Source organism: Staurois parvus, unplaced genomic scaffold (assembly GCF_062004578.1).
Source record: "Staurois parvus isolate SC_StPar_1 unplaced genomic scaffold, SC_StPar_1.0 ptg000307l, whole genome shotgun sequence".
Lineage (NCBI taxonomy): Eukaryota > Metazoa > Chordata > Amphibia > Anura > Ranidae > Staurois > Staurois parvus.
In genome coordinates this window covers 643,524-666,123 of record NW_028318103.1, presented here as the reverse complement: position 1 = coordinate 666,123, position 22,600 = coordinate 643,524, and the positions used below count along the sequence as shown (strand labels likewise).

The 22,600-nt window shown below is 43.6% G+C and overlaps 1 protein-coding gene across 1 annotated transcript in view; it reads left to right on the top strand.

Annotated features, from left to right (window-relative positions):
* DNMBP (dynamin binding protein) overlaps positions 1–22,600 on the top strand; it is a 190,485-nt gene that overhangs the window by 82,863 nt on the left and 85,022 nt on the right. The window contains exon 4 of the mRNA XM_089683368.1: positions 2,812–4,815. Within this exon, the coding sequence (XP_089539494.1) occupies positions 2,812–4,815 (2,004 nt within the window). The remainder of the gene's footprint in view (positions 1–2,811; positions 4,816–22,600) is intronic.

Sequence of the window (22,600 nt, the reverse complement as noted above, 5' to 3'; positions counted from 1 at the left end):
CTAAGAATTGGTAAGCTGCAATATAATAAATGTTTGTTTTTGGGTTTAATACCACCTTAGGCTATAGTATGTTTGTTTTTGTTTTTTTTTCATTTGTAAATTAACAATTTTGAAAAATGAAATAATTAGGAAAAAATTGCCCTGAGGACAGCTGTTGAAATAAGCCTTAGTCCTCATGCACACAGGAGGTTTTTACAGCGGCTGTTTTTGGCTTTTGATGTTTTTTTTTATACAGCTAGTAAACCCCCCAGCATGTTATCCTATGTGTCCATGCACACATAGACTGTAATCAACGTTTTGTGGCTGGAAATAAAACCAGGACTAGTGGATTTTTAGAGGAGTTTTTTTAGCTGTAAAAACGCTCTAATGCTGAAGAACGCGACAAAACGTGGTAAAATGCCACAAACCAGCGTTTTTGGACTTTTTTTTTTTACTCCCCCCCCCCCCCCCCCCCCCACCCAATTTTTTTGGGGGGTAAGAAATAATGCTAAAAACCACAAACGCAGCTAAACGCTAATGCAAAAACGCTAAAAAAACTGAAAAACTTGCGTTTTTAACGTGCCTTTACACACCTAACATAACCAGCGTTATCAAAATGTCCCGTGTGCATGAGGACTTACTACTGAGTGTTCATCTGTCAAGCCCCTGAAGTGCTGCCCTATCTCTTTTTTATACAATACATATTCTATATGTTGCATTGCAGGTTTTTATTATATTATGCAGTTTTCTCTCAGATCAGCAGATGAAGTTCTGATCTGCTTCCACATCATTTTGATTAATATGATTCCTATTCGCTCTAATGCTGAAAGAATCCCATTGTTTGAAGACCTTCTGTGGGCGTTCACAGACAGCAGTGACTCATCCATTTCTTGAAGGCTCAGTTGGAGGGTTCTATTAGACAAAGGGAGCTGAAAAGCAAGCTGGTCTTCTGTACTGTCTCTTTAGATAACTCGACGTGCTCTGGGAACCATTTGTTATACAGTATATTAAATGTTTGTCAAAAATTGTAAATGGTTTGTGAAAAAAAACACAGATGTAATCAACAATTTAAAACTAGGTAGACTTAAAATAAAACTTTAAGCGGCATTAAATCCGCAACCAAAAATGTAATATATTGCAGATTTCCAGCCATTCGATATGGCAGCTTCATTTAGTTTTTTTTTTTTTTTTTTTAGACTTTTTTTTTCCTCTCTGTTTTCTCCTGGTGATCTGACCAGTAACACACCTCCTGTATTAGGGCTTGTTCATACTTGACTGGCTTACCAACGCTTGCCAAACGCCCCTATAGTGTTTGGCAAGCGTTGGTCTGGCGTTTGCGGAGCATTTTTTAACGCTCGGCAAATGATCGTCAAATGTCGCATGCGCGGTTTAGCGGTGGTTGCTAGGCGTTTGCCAAGTGTTAAAAACGCTCCGCAAACGCCTATAATGAAGTTTAAATGGTGTTACGCAAGCACCAGCCGGGCGTTTGCGGAGCGGCACCATAGACTAGAATAGGAGGCTTCAACGCCTCCTGACTCGACCAGAGGCATCCGTTTTGCCGCGACACTAACGCTCCCGTTAGAACAGCACCATGTGCTGTAATGTGCAGGATTGGCAGAGGCGTTTGGGAAGCGGTAAAAACGCTTCCCAAACGCCTCTCTGCCGCCTGCACACAACGCTAGTGTGAACGTAGCCTAAGAGTGCTTCTACTCTGGACTAAGAGTCAGCAGGCACAGTTCAGGACAGCAGCACTGTTAGGGGGGGGAGGGGTGTTAGATGTACTAACAATTTAAAACCGCTAACAAATTGAAGTCAAATCAGCTACAGCAAAAGTTGTTGTTTTTTTTTTCCAATTTGGGATAAAAGTTTTACAGAAATTTATAAAAGCTGATCACTGTAAGCACATCCATTAGTGGTAAATCCTTTTCCTCAACCCTCTAACTGCTTCATCTGCAGCACAGCTTGTTCTGTTGAAAAGCAACAGACTTGCTGGTCAGATCGCTTGCTGAAAATAAAGGCAAAAAAGCCTAAAAAAGAAAACTAATGTAGTCATCGCATCTAAGAATTGGTTAGCTTCAGTATCATAAATATTTGTTTTGGGGTTTATTACCACTTTATAGCTCCTGGGGATAAAAAAAAAGTTTGCACAAATATATAGTTGATCAATAACTGAACGGCAAGTGTAATTTGTGACTGAAACTCACTTTTTATTCAAACTCATATAGCACCATGCATGAGGTTGCTTCTCCGTTGCACAAATTCCTGACATATCATATGCCTTTGGTCTGTACTGCCCAGTCTCCCATAGGGCCTATATGTACCTTGATTAGGGGGAAAGGTTACCCAGCGCATTACTTGGCAACAGTGAAGGAGGTGGAAGGAAGTCAGGGAGGGAGTGCCTACACAGGGCATTTAATACGCCTCCGGCAGGGAGGTTGTGTGATGAGCAGAGAATGGGTGGTCAGAATGGGGTCAAAACTTGCTGTGAAAATGTAATGCCACTTGGAAGTGAACATTTTGGTGGCTATACTGAAAGCTCCATTGAGGTTTGGAGAGAAAAGCTTGTTGGCCACCGAGAACCAAGAGGTTCAGCATGCCTTTCTAAAATAAAATCTTCAAGCACCTGCTTTCAAAATCATACAAAAACTCCAAACATACTAACATTTAGGTCAGCTACTATATATTTTTTTTGTTCATCTGAAGGTTTTTCATACACTTTAAGAAGCAAAACAGACCCAAAACCATTATAGTGTTTCAATTTATAAATTGTGTAAATATTTTATATTTGCCTTCATTTTGATACTAATTTTTACTATTTTTATTTTTTCCTAGGAGATCTGGTGGTGCTGGAAGGGTCTCTGGCTTCAAGTTGGTTACAAGGAAGGAACTGTTGGGGCTCCAGAGGGTTTTTTCCCCTCTCCTGTGTCCAGGAATTCTTCCTGTCCTCCAGAAGCCGGCAGCTTTGCCAAAACCTGGCTATAGAGCTGCCGAGTTATGCCGTTGGGCAGGCCAGGGCAATAATGGGTCTTTCTGCACAGATGGAAGAGGAACTAGACTTCCGGGAGGGAGACCTCATCATAATCACTGGAGTTCCAGAACCTGGCTGGTTTGAGGGGGAGCTGAATGGAAGAAGAGGAATTTTCCCAGAAGGCTTTGTGGAACTCTTAAACCCTTTACGGGTTGTAGACAGTGTCCACTTCACTAATGATAGAAACGAGTTTGGTCATGATGATAAGGATCTGGAAAGAGCCCAGTTCCATATAGAACATCCAAAGGGCACAGATAAAATTATAATAGAGGAAGATGAAGATGGTACTTTTGCCATTGCCCTTTATAGGTTCCAGGCTATGGAGCAACGAGAACTGGACTTCGATGTTGGAGACAGAATTCGTATTGTTAAAACATTGGAGGATGGGTGGCTGGAGGGTGAATTGTATGGAAAAAGGGGGATATTCCCATACAGATTTGTAAAATGTGAGACTATAGAAAAACCACTTCAGGAGGAACAACTGATGAAATCTGAAAATTCAGTTTTGCAAACTACAATAAATTATCTTGACATATCCTCTTCCTATGAACAACCTGCAACAGATCCTCACTATTGGGACGTTCATATAGAGGAAAGTTCACCGTCCACATCTAATGATGCCCAGGAGAATAGGCAAAGTCAAGAACCCTATGTAAAAAGCAACAATGGAATTATGCAAAGTGAATCTGACACAAACAATGCTTCCTTAAAGCCCCAGCTACCTCCTCGTCCGCAGAATAAATTAAGCAGTCCTTTAACATCACAAACAGCTGTGCAAAGGTCCAAAGAACAAAATTCACCTTCAGTGGTGACTGAAGACAGAAGAAAGAGGTCATGTGTTTCAAATGGGTCACAAGAAAAATGGTATTCTAAAAAAGCATTTTCTATCACTGAAGAGATTAGTCTTCAAAACAACACTAACGAAAAATCAAAAAACAAACATAGGAAAAACAGTCTTCCTCTTCAAGACTTGGTTCACTGGGTGGAGGACCATAGACAAAAGACAAAAATGTCTTCTGGCGTAAAAGACAAGCATGATAACAGAAGTTCTTGGTCAACCCCATGGCCAACTAGTCGGGACAGCCCAGCTAGTAATGGACGAAGAGACAGCAGTGGGTCAGATTTGATTGATTTAGACTCCAAGCTTTCCGAACAGCTTTCACAGTTTGAAAAGAGTGTCTCAAATCCAAATAAGAATGATGATAAGGTCTCCCGGCATTTTTCTATCCTGGATTTCAGTTCTGAGACCGACATTATTCGGGGATCACCACAGCAGTCCAGAGTGCAAAAGTCTCCTGATAAAAAGAAGACTCTACGGCCTCCACCTCCACGCCCTCAACAGAGAGCGAATACATCTCCGAGTTCTAATATATCCTCTTCAGCACCACCAAGACAGAATTCATATAGAAGTGAGTATGTGGAAAATACACCCCCGGTTCTATCCCTGAAACCCTCCAGACCTGCTCCATTACCCCCGCCGAACAGTCAAAGAAATACTCCATCCCCAAGACCAGTACAAAGACAGGAAACCTTACTGAATGAAAGCCCTAATGAAGGTTTCTCAATGTTCAGTGCTCCAGATGTAGCCGATACAGCAGAAGACTTGGATCAACCTTGCCCTTTCTTACTATTGAAGATCGAAGATGTAGAACAGGAATTAGATATCTACAGGAAAACTCGAGAGGAGCTTTGTTTGATGCTCGAGGATGAAGAGCAAGATGAGGAAACGAGAGCAGAAACTATTGAGAACTTGGAGTTCTGCGACTCCAACATTGAAAGCTTGAGTGTGGAGCTGCAACAGCTTAAAGGTGAGTTCTATCAGTAATTATAACTTCAATCATGCACATATATTTTATGTGATTACAGGGAAAGTGTAGGGTATTTTAAGTGAGATTATATTTTAAGTAATTCCTATAGTGTTTACCATGTTATAGTAATTTTCACCATGGCTTGCAGTTCATAAACTTACCAATTTTGGATATGGGAGTGGTTCGAATCCCATTTTTTTTTTCTGTCTGTTTCCTGTTGTGGAATTCTTCTGTCTTATGAAGTATATCTTTTCTTAGCCAGTTGTCACTGGGATAGTTATCCCCATTGAAAGATTTCCCTTTCATTCCTGCTGTGGTGGCATTTCAGAATTCAAGTTTTGTCATCACTTTCCTGCCCAGTGGTAATGGCCACTAAGATAAATTGAGCAGGTGGACATCTTTAGCGAGGTCAACAGTAACAAAAACCTGAGAGATTCTAACTCTTTCCCATTCCTTTGAAAACTGAAATAAGAAAAAGTTTTGGAGGTAGATAAAATTTAATGTTATTGGGTTAAATACAGAGATTTGTAGATTAGCCATTATGGAGAGCTCTGTCGTTGGGCATGCTCTTGCTGACCATACATGGAGCAAATTTCATCCGGTACCTGGTGAACCTGTGGGTGGCCCAGTCAACACCACTCCTCCCAACACCCTTTGAGTGAGAAACGGAAGCAGCTAAGCAGAAAATTGTCAGCTGAACAGTGCCTAAATCCAGTTAGATGCAGCCACTGTTTGGGTATTTGGGTGTCCCCATCTGTTAAAATACAATGACCCCAGGATATTCACCCAGCCTCATTGTTTTGTGTAGATGGAGGAATATATTAGATTTTTTTTTCAAACTGTATTATGTGTGTATACTTAGCTTTAGCCTCCCTGTACAATTTCCCTGCCCATACGTGGATCGAAATTGGGGCCGGTTCAGCATGAATTTTGATCCATGTGTGGCCAGCATAACTGTTCCGAGCATCTCTACGTAGGAGTTTTACAAAGATCACAAGTGGGTTTATAACCATGGGCCATTATTGGCACATGCTGGCTGCTTCCCCAGAGCATTAAAGGCCAACTCCAGGACTTACTTTAAAAAAAAAAAAAAAACCTGCCCTTGAGACGAGCCCCCCCACCCCCATCTTCCGCCCACACTGCAAATATTAAATGTTCATTACCTCTAGGGAATGAGTAATATTAATAAGGCGTAGTACCTACCTTACTCCTTGTTCTGGTGCTCTCCTCCACTCCAGCTTTAAGTGGCCAATCTCTGTTTTTATGTCCAATGCAGGGCTGTGGGCCCCTGAATTCTACTTGATAATGTCATCATGCAACTGTGGCCCAGAATAGGAGAGGCTTCAGGAGACTAGTTGAACAGATAGAGGGAGTCTTCCAGAGCAAGGAATAAGATATTGCCAGGGGCGGACTGACCATTTGGAAACTCGGTCACTGCTTGAGGGCCCGGGCTCAGTAGGGGGCCCCATGAGATGCCCCTGGTACCTTTTTCATAGGCTTTTTTGAGTGTGGGCAAGGACACAGGGGCCCCATGATCCCCTATTGCCCGGGGGCCCCATGAGTTGTCAGTCCGCCCCTGGATATTGCTACCTTATTCATCATCCCCTAGCATTAACGAGTATTTAATTCTTGCAGCGCGGGGGGGAAGGGGGGTCTTTTTAAACATTTTTTTTTTACAAATTGTTTACAATTGCAGTTTTAAAAGGAAAAAAAATAAGAGTGTGAAGGTCCCGTCCTCTGAATAGTGGGTCTGGTGGAAATACACCATCAGTGTTGAAAGACATGAGGTTCTCTCAGGCTGATCCATTACACTTTCCTGGAAAGTTTCTTTTTTCCCCTTGTGTTGGCCGTTCTTTGCTCCCCTCCCACTTTCTGTCCTGCCATAGCTATCGGCCCACACCCTGCACTGGCAATGGGTTGCTATTGTTACGGCACTTGACTCATTGCAGAATGTGACCTGAGCGCCTCCCTGTGTACTCACAGCTGGAGGGAGATTATAGTGTGTGAGCTGCAATCCTCCATAGAAACTCACATCCCTTCTTTACTGGCCACAGCAGAATCTTGTATTCTTCATCAACATTTCATGTGCTGGGATAGTTCAGATCAGGCTTAGAAAGATGCCTTGGTTTGCTGTTCTGTGTAATCTGATTGCATTACTATTTATTACAGGTACTTGTATAGCGCCATCAATTTGCACAGCGCTTTACATATATATTGTACATTCACATCAGTCCCTAACCCTCAAGGGGCGTACAATCTAAGGTCCCTAACTCACATTCATACATACACATACTAGGGACAATTTAGACAGGAGCCAATTTAACCTCTAAGCATTGTCTTTGGAGTGTTGGAGGAAACGGAGTACCCGGAGGAAACCCATGCTGGCACAGGGAGAACATACAACCTCCAGGCAGGTGGTGCCATGGTTGGGATTCAAACCAACGACCCTAGGACTGCCATGAGGACGTGCTAACCATTTAGCCACTGGGCTGCCTCAGTACATGTAATGGTACATAGTTTGGTAAGGTAAGAGATTATTACGGTAAAAGCTTCAGCTAGATAGGGCAGCCAGTGTCCTAGCAGGCTTGGTAGCACATTTGTCCTGCTGTAACGACTGGTTTTCTATTGTTACATTTGAGTCTACTAGACCACTCTATCTAAACTAGGAGTCTTCCACAGGTTGCTAGGAGTTCCTTGAGCTATGGCTGATTGGGCGCACAGTGGCTAAATGGTTTTCACTTCCGCCTGGCAGTACTAGGGTCGTTGGTTTCGAATCCCAACCATGGCACCGCCTGCCTGGAGTTTGCATGTTCTCCCTGTGCCTGCGGGGTTTCCTCTGGGTACTTCGGTTTCCTCCCACACTCCAAAGACATGCTGGTAGGTTCATTGGCTCCTGTCTAAATTGGTCCTAATATGCGTATGTATGAATGTGAGTTAGGGACCTTAGATTGTACGCCCCTTGAGGGTTAGGGACTGATGTGAATGTATAATATATGTGTAAAGAGCTGCGTAAAATGACGGTGCTATATAAGTACCTATAATAAATAAATACATTTTCCCTTCTAATGGCGCCTGCGTATTTCCAGGACCAACACCACTAGACAAAGTCAGCAGCACAACACCAGTTGTATTATTGGATGTCTGTAAGGTTGGCATTCTGACTACCACTATAACGGCTGCATTCTTTCCGTTGACCAATGAGAAAAGGGTTATTTTTGACTTACTGCATTTTAACCCCCAGAAAAAAGCTAAACATCAGCTAAAGAGGTAAGGTGAGGCTGGAGCTAAGCTGAAAACATTTGCTATAGACCAGCCAATCTCCACGAGGGTTTCATGGAACTATAGGGTTCCTCCAGAGGTTGCTAGGGGTTCCTTGAACCAGGCCCTAACAAATTTGCTTTGAATGTAGGAGCCAGCTAAAAAAGTTAGCAGCCAGTTTTTTTTTGTTTTTTTAGCATAGCGTGGGTTGTCAGTGTCTGGGGCAAGGCAACCTTTGGGCGACAAGCTTCACACGATTCAATTTGCTGCACGATAATCACAGCAAAACCCCACCATGTTTCAGTTGCCGTTGAAAATGAAGCACCTGAACCTGCATTTTGTGATCACAGCGATTCTGCCGCAATCCAAAAATGCCTAGGTGTGAATGCAGCCGCCCTGGTTCACACATATGCAATACAAACTCACAGATTCACATGACACGCTGGATTTTATGTGTTCCTATTGAGGTGGTTCACAGATGTGATCCACACACATTGTGTTTTGATTGCCATAACGAAAAGGGACTTGTGAGAGTTTGAAGTGGTGCATTCTAGACCTGGGGCTATAGAGTAGAGTGGCATGCGGAGATAATTGTTGTTCACATAGGATTGCTATTGACAGGAGTTTTTGCATTGAGGTCAATGGGAGGCATTTTTGCATTGAAGTCAAAGGGAAGGCGATTTTTGCATTAAAGTCAGTGGGAGGCAATGTATGAACTCAGGTGCCAGAACACAATTTCTAGTCGCCATGGCAACCTGGCACCTGGGATTTGTCAAGCCCTGCCTTGAACTAAGGCTGATTGACCACCAATCTAATGGTGCCTGCATAGTTGCAGCGCCATTGCTACTTGGCAAAACCAGCAGCATGATCCAATTATTTTTTTTTAACTGGCTGTATAGTGCCATTCACACCATCACTGTAAGGGTTGCATTGTTCCTACTGACCGTCAACTCACTGTTAATTTTCATATAATTTTAGTCTTTTGACTAAAATGCCTTTTTTTAGTTTTAGTTGTATTTTAGTCATCTGAATTGTTTTAGTGGTATTTTAGTCGACTTGCTGGGACAGGAAACGATCAACACGTCATATTCAGACAGACATAGAAGTTCCTCTTCTGTGGTTTGCAGGGCATTGTCCATTAGAGTCTCAGGGGGATGGGCTTTAACAGAGAGGCAGAACTCTTAGGAAAGCGGAAGTTCAGGTGGGTAAATGTCCCTCGCTCACATTTTCGTTCGTTGGTGAAAATTGGAATTGATTTTTGTCATAGTTTTCGTCAATTGACTTAATTCTAATTTTGTTTTCGTTTAGTTTGTCACTGAAAACATGCAGCTGATGAAAACCATGACGAAAGTATTTTCGTAGACTAAATTAAAACCAAACCAGTGTAAGGAGCCTTTGAGCCTTTTCCCATTCCCTCCTGATGACTTGATTTTAGAAAGGGTTCCCTGAAAGTTGAGAATTATCTTTGGAGTTCCTTTTGGGTAATAAGGTTGGGGGAGGCTGAAGATCTTGGAAGATGGTCATCATTTTTAGGCTCACATCCACCTGACGGTACATCTAGTGAACTTCATATAAAGAATGAGATATAGCTCATGGGATTACATACTTGGCAGAAAAGATTAGGAAAATGTCCAAAACCTTTCTTTCCCACCGACCTGAAGTTTCATACACTGTAATTGGTTGGACCATGGTCATTTTCCCTGTGTGTATGGCAGTGTTAATTTCGTTGACGAAAATAATTTTGGCAAAATTTTGCAGCACAAAAATGTGAAGGAGGGCCATTTCTTCTAACGAAACGGTTTTACTGATAAAGACTTTTTATATGATGGCTAAAAATGTCTATGTAATTTGTTCAGACTTTAATACCATAAATAATTATCTATTATTAGATTTTTATTCCAGGAGTATACGGGTTTGGAAATTCTAGACAAATGCTTAAATAATGCATTACAATTTAACTAAACCCATTCGATTTTAATCGACTAAAATGTACTGAAGATTTTAGTTGATTAAAATATTACTAAAACAATTCAGATGACTAAAATACAACTAAAATGGCATTTTAGTCAAGACTATGACTAAAACTAAATCTAAATTTTGCCGTCAAAATTAAAAGTGGTGTATGGTTACCTTACTGCTAGGAGTTGCTGTCCGCCCCAGTCGGGTAGGTGCACACAGATTGTGTGGGAACACATTGTCAATCACTAGATGACAATAACAGAAACTCTTCTGATCTTACTCAACCTTAAAAATTCAAAAAGTGTAAGATCCCCATGTGCATGTTGTGGAGGTTGGTGAACGTCTCATTATGGACAAGCACGTCATTAGCACACCTGGAGCTTGTGTTGAATTGATTCTGGAATGTCTAGTGACTGTGCAGCTATTCATGTGCAGTGTCACTTATCTCTCATACTTTACACCACTGTGTCTTACTAATGTGCTGTCATCACCCCAGCCACCCCTGACATTCTCATGATATTTACATACAAGCCTTGGTTACACGTAAGGAGAGCATGTCTTGTACAACAACACACATGTTCAGTGGATATTCTTCTCTCTAGATTTTCTGGGCCTTTTATGGTTTGTCACCATTTTCCCTAAAGAGGAGCTGAAATCTTTGTCAATGTGTGTCTTGTGAGCTGCTATGATCTTAACCATACTAAAATTAACAAATATACCTAAATCAATATTAAAGTGTCACTTAACATCATACAAAACGATAAATGAATGATATATTACATGCTGTTCATACTCATCAGTCACTATGAGATTCCTTTTATTATTTATTTCAGGTACTTATATAGTGCTGTCAATTTATGCAGCGCTTTACACATATATATTGTACATTCACATCAGTCCCTAACCCTCAAGGGGTGTACAATCTACGGTCCCTAACTTACATTCATACATATACATACTAGGGCCAATTTAGACCGGATCCAATTAACCTGCCAGCATGTCTTTGGAGTGTGGGAGGAAACCGGAGTACCCAGAGGAAACCCATGTAGGCACAGGGAGAACATGCAAACTCCAGGCAGGTGGTGCCGTGGCTGGGATTCAAACCAACGACCCTAATACTGCCAGGCAGAAGTGCTAACCATTTAGCCACTGTGCTGCCTGTATTCTACAAAAAAACCTGGTTGATCCTGCTGTTCTCTATCTCCCCCTTTTGATCATGTCCCCACTGCAGTTAGGGATTTTGTAGAGTAGCGTTGGCAGCTACTGCACATGCTCAGTTTTCAGTGAGTTGCTATGCTGATAATTTCCTCCCTATGACATCTGAGCAGCCCAAGTGACTAGAGAGTCCCATGTGTGGGCATATACACAGTGGTGAAATCAACAGTAGATCTTTTTTTTCACAGCCAGTGAGGAGAGAGCAGGGGGTGGGGCTAAGCCTTATGGACTCACAGGGCCAGCACAGGAGTGAGAACACATGAGTGCCCCCATAGCAAGCAGCTTGCTCGCCTGTAGTGTGGGGACCTGAGAAGAGAAGGATTGGGGCTACTCTGCAAAATTTTTGTAGTGGTTTTTTTTATTTGTTTTTTTTTTTACATTTTTTTTCCTTTACAATCACTTCAAGGGTGAATCCTATGAAAAATGTGCAGCTGATGCATAGTGCACTCTGTTAGATCCTGGGATATCACAAAAGGGTGTTTTGGAATCTCAAAATATTTTAGCAGAACATTTCAGAGGTGAGGCCACCCAGGGCTACGCCTTTAAATGAATTTTCCACTCTTCAGAGTTTGTATTTTGCCGGAATAGACAAAACCTTCACATCTCCTCTTCTGTGTTTCGCTATCGCCTGCATTGAAGCTGCTTGCTGCGTATACATATTGAAAGGTTTCAGCATCTCCTTCTGTCTTCAACTTACCTCTAATTTCTTTAATTGTCCTAAACTTTTGTAGTTGCTTTTATCTGTTCTAACACCATGGATGTTTTTTGAAGTGGCTTGTACTTTCTTTGAGCACGTGTATGTATTTTTTTTTTTTCTGAGTAGTTAATGCCTCATTTTATGTCGGAAGTCATGGTCTGAGGATCTAGTTGTCTTTTTTGCTATCTGTCTTTTCTTTTACTATTTATTTTTTTTCTTTTGCATTCTTTTGCTATGGCTTTGTACAGTGTGTTTAGTAACCCCTTGTGGCACACACTAGCCAACTCTATCATAAGACTCTCTACATTCGTCACTCAGATCTTCATCAGCCCAGCTAGAGATCATCCAGGTACTGTGTATGCCATGGCACTGGTCTAGAATTGCAGGTTGTACAATGACCAGGACCCCTCAATTGTGACTCACTGGAAGAGCTTTCCTCTTGTGATCTGAAATGGGTTTTTCACAGTTGTGGGTCAGTGCGATTTCCTGTGCAACGTGCTTGACTATGAAAGTCGCACATGAAATCACAAAAAAATTGTGCAGGAATCTTTTTTCCCAAATCGGTGTGGCACCGCAAAGTCAGAGTTGCACCTATTTGAACTGTTCTATAGGCACAAATAGGGTGCAACTTGTCATGCGATTTGGAACTGTCCTATCGCCTGACAAGTCGCACCAGTGTGAACTAGAGCTAATAGCAGATTTTTGTTTCATATACAGAAAAAAATATAGAATTGTCAGATGTTTTGATATTTTTCTTAACCAAGATTCTGTGTGATCTTAGATGTTGCTCTAGGTTCCTTGAGGAGTTAGAAAATTTCTGCATCACAGATAGGAAACCACTGACGCCTATGATCCATCTGTAAGGAGGGTATTCTTCCCCCTGACCACCAATGTAAAGGGTATTCTTCCCAATGACCACCAATGTAAGGAGCATTCTTCCTACTAACCACCAATGTAAAGGGCATTCTTCCTACTAACCACCAATGTAAAGGGCATTCTTCCTACTAACCACCAATGTAAAGGGCATTCTTCCTACTAACCACCAATGTAAAGGGCATTCTTCCTATTAACCACCAACGTAAAGGGCATTCTTCCTACTAACCACCAATGTAAAGGGTATTCTTCCCAATGACCACCAATGTAAGAGTCTTTCTTCCCTCTGACCACCAATGTAAAGGGCATTCTTCCCAATGACCACCAATGTAAAGGGCATTCTTCCTACTAACAACCAATGTAAAGGGCATTCTTCCTACTAACCACCAATGTAAAGGGCATTCTTCCTACTAACAACCAATGTAAAGGGTATTATTCCCAATGACCACCAATGTAAGAGGCTTTCTTACTTCTGACCACCAATGTAAAGGGAAATCTTCCCAAAACTAACACCTATGTAAGGAGCATTCTCTCCAATGACCACCAATGTAAGAGACATTCTTCCCACTGATCACCAATGCAATGAGTGTTCTTTCCACTGACCACCAATGTAAGAATCATTCTTCCCATGGATCATCACACTAATGTACTGTGAGCTGTAGATACAGTAAATATTAGCAAAGACTCCCCGACACTGAAAAGTAATTTGTAGGGTACCTCTACAGTAAACGTAATTTGTAGGCTAACTTAAACAGTAGCATCTTTATCTTTTTATGTACAGAACAGGAACTGTAAAACAGGGATTTTATTTACGATTATCGTGTTATTCATGACCCAGTAAAAAAATAAACATGCATGTGTTTTTTATTATCCACTCTCGACATATTTGACAAAAATGTTTTTTTTAAATCTGATATATATGAAATATTGCATATTGATTTTATTGTCTTATTTCTTTCCAGCATTGCTTTTAGCATGTTTATAGGGATCAATAGTTCAAGCTAAAACTTGCACAAGTGCATAAGTCACAAGAAGGATTCATCCTTTATCAGGCAGAGCTGTTTGACATGTAATGAGTTCCAACTCTGTATTCGATGTTCTAGCCTGCCTGAGAGGAGATGATTACTGTACATTCTCTGTAGATAACCCGTAGTGCTTTGTGAATCCTTTGTTGTGTATTGTTATGTTAATTTGTAAACCAAAAATGTTTAATCATTGAGGGATTTTACATTCTTTTTGTTTTTGTATGCAAACGTGTTCGCTAGGTTCTGTTGGTCCTCTGTATATGTTGGCAAGTCTGCTTTCTTTCTATATCTTGGTTTCTATGTGTCTGATCTAATCTGTGTCATAACTGTCTATGTAGATAGCGATCAGAATTATATGTTTTGTGTGTGTGGCTATCTTTCTGTTTGCCTGTCTCTTATCTCTCTCTCGATACATGACATTGCTTGCAATGTGGGCAGCGTGTTTTGTCCCATGTGTGGTGGTTCATCTGCATTTGTTTCATGTTGTGTGGGACGGGACTTCCTTGCCTGTCACTGGAACGGCATGTAAGATATTATGAATGAGCTATCAGGCACGGCACATTGCCTGTCAATGGTTGCATGGATGTGTGACATAATCAGTAGCGTGAAAGCTATTAGTTCATAGCAGGAACACAGGTTTTATACCTGCCATTATCACTGGATTATGCTAATAATAATGTATTGACACACCGCTATAAGCAGCAGGTCCAGGCCCGTCCGGCCCTTCGTTTTACTGTCGCCTGATTGAAAACAGTACAGGCAGGTTGTGTCTTGATGGTTGTATAAGTTTTGTGTTTGACTTTCAGATGTTGGATGTGTTGGTGTATCATGTAGAGGCAGCTGGATCTCCAAATCTCCCTCTGATCAGCCAAAAATCTGGGGGTCTGACATAGAAATGAGATGTGCCAAACAATTATCAGAACCCTGTAGAAGACCAACTTAGTGGGCTTCATTTCCAAGCTGTTACATTAATTCGCCATGTGACAATGGCTGGCCCACTAGCAAAATCCCTAGTAGTATTTTTCTCTGCAAACAACCCTGAATTTGACCTTGTGAAAACATGCTGATGGCTTCCCCAGTTTTTGTGGCTCCCTCATTCCGAGTCCCCTGTATCTCACTGTAGCATAAGAGGTACAGTTGCAAGAAAAAGTATGTGAACCCCTTGGGATTACGTGGAGTTTTGCATGAATTGGGCATAAAATATGCTTTGAACGTCATCTAAGTCACAACAATAGAAGAACACAGTCTGCTGAACATAATACTACACAAACATTAGATGTTGCCATGGTTTAATTGCACATAACATGTAAACATTCACAGTGCAGGGAGGAAAAAGTATGTGAACCTTTGGACTTAACTGGTTGACCCTCCTTTGGCAGCAATAACCTCAACCAAACGTTTCCTGTAGTTGCAGATCAGACCTGCACAACGATCTGGAGTCATTTTGGACCACTCCTCTTCACAAAACTGTTTCAGTGTAGCAATATTCTTGGGATGTCTGGTGTGAATCGCTCTCTTAAGGTCATGCCACGGTATTTCAATTGGGTTGAGGTCCGGATTCTGACTGGGCCACTCCAGAAGGTGTATTCTGTGCTGTTGCAGCCATTGTTTTGTTGAATTACTTGTATGCTTTGGGTCATTGTCCTGTTGCATCACCCATCCTCTGCGGAGCTTCAGTTGGCGGACAGATGGTCGTACGTTTTCCTGCAAAATGTCTTGATAAACTCTGGAATTCATTTTCCCATCAATGACAACAATCCGTCCAGGCCCTGAGGCAGCAAAGCAGCCCCAAACCATGATGCTCCCTCCGCCATGTTTTACAGTGGGGATGAGGTTTTGATGTTGGTGTGCTGTGCCTTTTTTTCTCCACACATAGTGTTGTGTGTTTTTCCCAAACAACTCAATCTTGGTTTCATCTGTCCAAAGTATATTTTGCCAGTAGTGCTGTGGAACATTCAGGTGCTCTTTTGCAAACTTCAAGCGTGCTGCAATATTCTTTTTGAACAGCAATGGCTTCCTCCGTGGTGTCCTCCCATGTACCGTATTTTCCGGCGTATAAGACAACTGGGCGTATAAGACGACCCCCTACTTTTCCTGTTAAAATATAGGGTTTGAGCTATATTCGCCGTATAAGACTACCCCTCTTCCAACGCACACCAAATAAAAATTAAAAAACATCAGATTTGATTTCAATATGGTATGCTATTTCAGTATGGTATTCCAATGATGGGGTGCTATTCCTCCCACTGACACCAATGATGAGGCACTACTCCTCCCACTGATACCAGTGATGGGGCACTATTCCTCCCACTGACACCAATGATGAGGCACTATTCCTCCCACTGATACCAATGATGGGGCACTATTCCTCTCACTGATACCAATGATGGGACACTATTCCTCCACTGACACCAATGATGGGGCACTATTCCTCCCACTGACATCAATGATGGGGCACTATTCCTCCCACTGACATCAATGATGGGGCACTATTCCTCCCACTGACACCAATGATGGTGCCCCATCATTGTCAGTGTGTGAGGAATAGTGCCCCATCATTAGTCAGTGGGAGGAATAGTGCCCCATCATTGGTGTCAGTGGGAAGAATCGTGCCCCATCATTGGTGTCAGTGGGAGGAATAGTGCCCCATCATTGGTGTCAGTGGGAGGAATAGCACCCCATCATTGGTGTCAGTGGGGAGAATAGTGCCCCATCATTGGCGTCAGTGGGGAGAATAGTGTCCCATCATTGGTGTCAGTGGGGAGGAGGAATAGTGCCCCATCATTGGTATCAGTGGGAAGAATAGTGCCCCATCGTTGGTATCAGTGGGAGGAATAGCACCCCATCATTGGTGTCAGTGGGAGGAATAGTGCTCCATCATTGGTGTCAGTGGGAGGAATAGTGCCCCATCATTGGTATCAGTGGGAGGAATAGTGCCCCATCATTGGTGTCAGTGGGGGAGGAATAGTGCCCCATCATTGGTATCAGTGGGAGGAATAGTGCCCCATCATTGGTGTCAGTGGGGGAGGAATAGTGCCCCATCATTGGTGTCAGTGGGAGGAATAGTGCCCCGTCATTGGTATCAGTGGGAGGAATAGTGTCCCATCATTGGTGTCAGTGGGAGGAATAGTGCTCCATCATTGGTGTCAGTGGGAGGAATAGCGGCCCATCATTGGTATCCGTGGGAGGAATAGCGGGCCATCATTGGTATCCGTGGGAGGAATAGCACCCCATCATTGGTATCAGTGGGAGGAATAGTGCTCCATCATTGGTGTCAGTGGGAGGAATAGCGGCCCATCATTGGTATCAGTGGCAGGAATTGCGCCCCATCATTGGTGTCAGTGGGAGGAATTGCGCCCCATCATTGGTGTCAGTGGGGAGAATAGTGTCCCATCATTGGTGTCAGTGGGGAGGAGGAATAGTGCCCCATCGTTGGTATCAGTGGGAAGAATAGTGCCCCATCGTTGGTATCAGTGGGAGGAATAGCACCCCATCATTGGTGTCAGTGGGAGGAATAGTGCTCCATCATTGGTGTCCGTGGGAGGAATAGCACCCCATCATTGGTGTCAGTGGGAGGAATAGTGCTCCATCATTGGTGTCAGTGGGAGGAATAGCGGCCCATCATTGGTATCCGTGGGAGGAATAGCACCCCATCATTGGTATCAGTGGGAGGAATAGTGCTCCATCATTGGTGTCAGTGGGAGGAATAGCGGCCCATCATTGGTATCCGTGGAAGGAATAGCACCCCATCATTGGTGTCAGTGGGAGGAATAGCACCCCATCATTGGTATCAGTGGCAGGAATTGCGCCCCATCATTGGTGTCAGTGGGAGGAATTGCGCCCCATCATTGGTGTCAGTGGGGAGAATAGTGCCCCATCATTGGCGTCAGTGGGGAGAATAGTGTCCCATCATTGGTGTCAGTGGGAGGAATTGCGCCCCATCATTGGTGTCAGTGGGGAGAATAGTGTCCCATCATTGGTGTCAGTGGGGAGGAGGAATAGTGCCCCATCATTGGTATCAGTGGGCAGAATAGTGCCCCATCGTTGGTATCAGTGGGCAGAATAGTGCCCCATCGTTGGTATCAGTGGGAGGAATAGTGCCCCATCATTGGTATCAGTGGGAGGAATAGTGCCCCATCATTGGTATCAGTGGAGGAATAGTGCCCCATCATTGGTATCCGTGGGAGGAATAGTGCCCCATCATTGGTATCAGTGGGAGGAATAGTGCCCCATCATTGGTGTCAGTGGGGGAGGAATAGTGCCCCATCATTGGTATCAGTGGGAGGAATAGTGCCCCATCATTGGTGTCAGTGGGGGAGGAATAGTGCCCCATCATTGGTATCAGTGGGAGGAATAGTGCCCCGTCATTGGTATCAGTGGGAGGAATAGTGCCCCGTCATTGGTATCAGTGGAGGAATAGTGCCCCATCATTGGTGTCAGTGGGGGAGGAATAGTGCCCCATCATTGGTGTCAGTGGGGGAGGAATAGTGCCCCATCATTGGTGTCAGTGGGGGAGGAATAGTGCCCCATCATTGGTATCAGTGGGAGGAATAGTGCCCCATCATTGGTGTCAGTGGGGGAGGAATAGTGCCCCATCATTGGTGTCAGTGGGAGGAATAGTGCCCCATCATTGATATCAGTGGGAGGAATAGTGCCCCGTCATTGGTATCAGTGGGAGGAATAGTGCTCCATCATTGGTGTCAGTGGGAGGAATAGCAGCCCATCATTGGTATCCGTGGGAGGAATAGCACCCCATCATTGGTGTCAGTGGGAGGAATAGCACCCCATCATTGGTGTCAGTGGGAGGAATAGCGCCCCATCATTGGTATCAGTGGCAGGAATTGCGCCCCATCATTGGTATCAGTGGCAGGAATTGCGCCCCATCATTGGTGTCAGTGGGAGGAATTGCGCCCCATCATTGGTGTCAGTGGGGAGAATAGTGTCCCATCATTGGTGTCAGTGGGGAGGAGGAATAGTGCCCCATCATTGGTATCAGTGGGGAGAATAGTGCCCCATCGTTGGTATCAGTGGGAGGAATAGTGCCCCATCGTTGGTATCAGTGGGAGGAATAGTGCCCCATCGTTGGTGTCAGTGGAGGAATAGTGCCCCATCATTGGTATCAGTGGGAGGAATAGTGCCCCATCATTGGTGTCAGTGGGGGAGGAATAGTGCCCCATCATTGGTATCAGTGGGAGGAATAGTGCCCCATCATTGGTGTCAGTGGGGGAGGAATAGTGCCCCATCATTGGTGTCAGTGAAGGAATAGTGCCCCATCATTGGTGTCAGTGGGAGGAATAGTGCCCCATCATTGGTGTCAGTGGGAGGAATAGTGCCCCATCATTGGTGTCAGTGGGAGGAATAGTGCCCCATCATTGGTGTCAGTGGGAGGAATAGTGCCCCATCATTGGTGTCAGTGGGAGGAATAGTGCCCCATCATTGGTATCAGTGGGAGGAATAGTGCCCCATCATTGCTATCAGTGGGAGGAATAGTGCCCCATCATTGGTATCAGTGGAGGAGGAATATTGCCCCATCGTTAGTGTCAGTGGGGGAGAGGAGCGGCTGCTCCTTCTTCCAGTTCGGCCGCTCGATTTTCGCGGGGCCGCTCGGCTCCGCCTCCACCGGTGATTGGTCGCCTGTGTGCCTTTCCAGTGCTGGCGCCCAATCACCGATGAGGAGGCGGAGCCGAGCGGCCGCGTGATCATCGAGCGGCCGAACTGAAAGAAGGAACAGCCGCGCTTCCTGGACCGGATCGTCGTGGGACCGGAGCCAGGTAAGAGACAGCAGCCCCTCTGCCCACCCCTGTACTTAGTGTCCATTGGAGGAGGAGGGGGGGCGGCGCGGCGCCACCCCTCGAAAAAGTGCCGACCTGACACTGGCTCGCACCGGCGTATAAGACGACCCCCGACTTTTCAGAAGATTTTCAGGGGTTAAAAGTCGTCTTATACGCCGGAAAATACGGTACTCCATTCTTGTTTAATGTTTTCCTTATTGTAGATGTGTCAACAAAAATGTTAGCATGTGCCAGAGATTTCTGTAGGTCTTTAGCTGACACTCTGGGATTCTTCTTTACCTCATGCAGCATTCTGCGCTGTGCTCTTGCAGTCATTTTTACAGGATGACCACGTCTAGGGAGAGTAGCAACAGTGCTAAACGTTCTCCATTTGTAGACAGTCTGTCTAACCGTGGACACATGAACATCAAGGCTTTTGGAGATACTTTTGTAACCCCTTTCCAGCTTCATGCAAGTCAACAATTCTTGATCGTAGGTCTTCTGAGCGCTCTTTTCTGTGAGGCATGGTTCACATCAAACAGGTGTGTGTTTTTTAAGGGCAGGACAGCTGTCAGCAACACATCCAATATCATCACACTGATTGTCAAGGTTGGCTCACTCCTGGCTCCAATTAGCTCTGGGAGAAGTCATTAAGCTAGGGCCGCACATACTTTTTTCCTCCCTGCACTGTGAATGTTTACGTGTTATGTGCAATTAAACCATGGCAACATCTAATGTTTGTGTAGTATTATGTTTAGCAGACTGTGTTCTTCTATTGTGACTTGGATGACGTTTTAGAGCACATTTTATGCCCAATTCATGCAAAACTCCATGTAGTCCCAAGGGGTTCACATACTTTTTCTTGCAACTGTAGGTTGATAGAGCAGAATCATGGGGCAAGTGTCCCAACCAGCAGCACTATGTAAAGTGTGCTGCATAAAGTTGCAATAAATTATATCAATTTGGATTAAATGTATGTGGATTGGTAACATAGTTGCTGTGTGTCCTTTGCTTTAAGTTTCTACAAATATTGTTTCTTTGCCCGTGGTGTGCATTGATGAGGACGTGGAGCTCTGCTTTCTGATTTGGCTGAGTGGACAGTAAACAGTGCCTGCAGCAGATTGCTGGTCCCTGTAATATCTGCATTTAACAGATAACTAGGAGGTAAATTGTGGGTGAACAGGATTGTAATCTACAACAATAACTTCCAAACTTTGGTCAATCGTGTCATCAACACAGCAATGACTTGCTTCTAATAATACAGCGGTGGACAAATTATTGTGGCGTTCTGGAGCCAGTCTGTCCAATCCAGGAGCCAACTTTCTGGACAACAACTAAAGAAGACCTCAAAAGTCAGGTGTCAGATGTAATTTTAAGGAGTACTGGCTACCTGGCTCCTGAGACTTGTCCATCCCTTGTATTAATATCACCTACCTGCCCTACTACACTCAAGAACATTTGTGGCCAGACACGAAAGACAGTGAAAGTTGGCAGAAGACAAGCAGACCCTCGTATGAGCTTCTTTCCACAATAATACAAGTCCACCATTCAGTGCATGTCAAGAGATTATTCCATGTAATGGGAAGCATTGCACCATGTTTGTTCATCTTTGCCCTTTCAGTAGAACATTAACCAAAGCTTATTCAGTCTTCCTAATCAACTCTTCAACAACCGTATAGTCTGACATTATGTCTGAAGATTGTTCATGACCAATTAATAAACCAATTATGGAACAATCCAATAAAAAACGGAGGTCCAAGAAGCAGCAATGCAATCGATTATTAGAGGCATAATCCATTGGGACACAACTAATGCGTAGATGCGTTTAGCGTTTCATAATCCTATTGGTGCAAAACGAGTCACTGTGTTAGCTATGCATCTTATGGACTTGTACTTTTATCTTAAATAAATCTCCAATCTCCAGCATTGATGCTCATGGGACCTTTCTGATTGGATTGGATTGGCAGCCTGGGCAAAGTTTAGGCTTTTGGGAGAGCAGCTACATTTAGATGAGTCCTTGATGGTATCAGCATCGTTCTGTGTACATACAATTATGGAACATGGAATCCCAACATTCCTGCTATGTGCATGGCCTCCCTATTCAGCTATCGCACTATTGCCTCCATCCGAGAGGGTTCTTGTATGCTTTCTCATCAACTTCCAGTATTCCACACTCTGTGGGAGGCAATGTCCAGTAATCATCCTGCCCTCTCCAAAATGTCTCTGGAGCTTATGGAAACAGACTAATCTATTTCAATGACTACGTCAGTTTATTTTCTCTAGTGACTTCCACTTTTAGCTGACACTAGCGGCTGAATATTCTCCCACATGACTCTCCAACACATGAGTGCTATAGCTGGTCATACACCCAGCAATTTCAGTCCATTTCAATTAATTACCACTCACCACGAATTGCAAATACGATTCCAAGTAATGACGAAAAAGTAAGCAATCTCAACCATGAGTTCAATCAATCACCAAAGTTTGGTCGAATGTAAAGTTGTAACCAAGCAAAAGATTGAAAGATTCAGTACAGTTTATTGGAAGATTAAAATTGGTTGTAAACCTCAGACATGAAATATGAACAAAGCATATCCCTCTAAAGTGTGTGTGCTATTCTCTATAAAGAGTGTCATTTCTGTCTGCTGCTTTGTTCCTCTACTATCAGCATGGATCACTTCTGACAAGTTTTCCTGACACTAAAAGAAACATGGTGACAGGGTAGGGACCTCCAGCAGATTAACAGCCTCTGTTCTGTTCCTATGATGTTTGTGGAGGGGGGGGGGGGGGAGTTGACTCTTCCCTCCAATCATATCTTGGAGCTCTCCTCACTGAGCTCTGCAGTGTGTAACGTCAGCTCTCCACCCCCTTTTTCTGAACTCTCAGGCAAGCTTTATAAATTCAGCACTTTGAATGGATGTAGAGAAGAGAAGCCTGCAGATAGTCAGATACAATGTATGTAGGATGATTTGTTTCATCTGTGTATC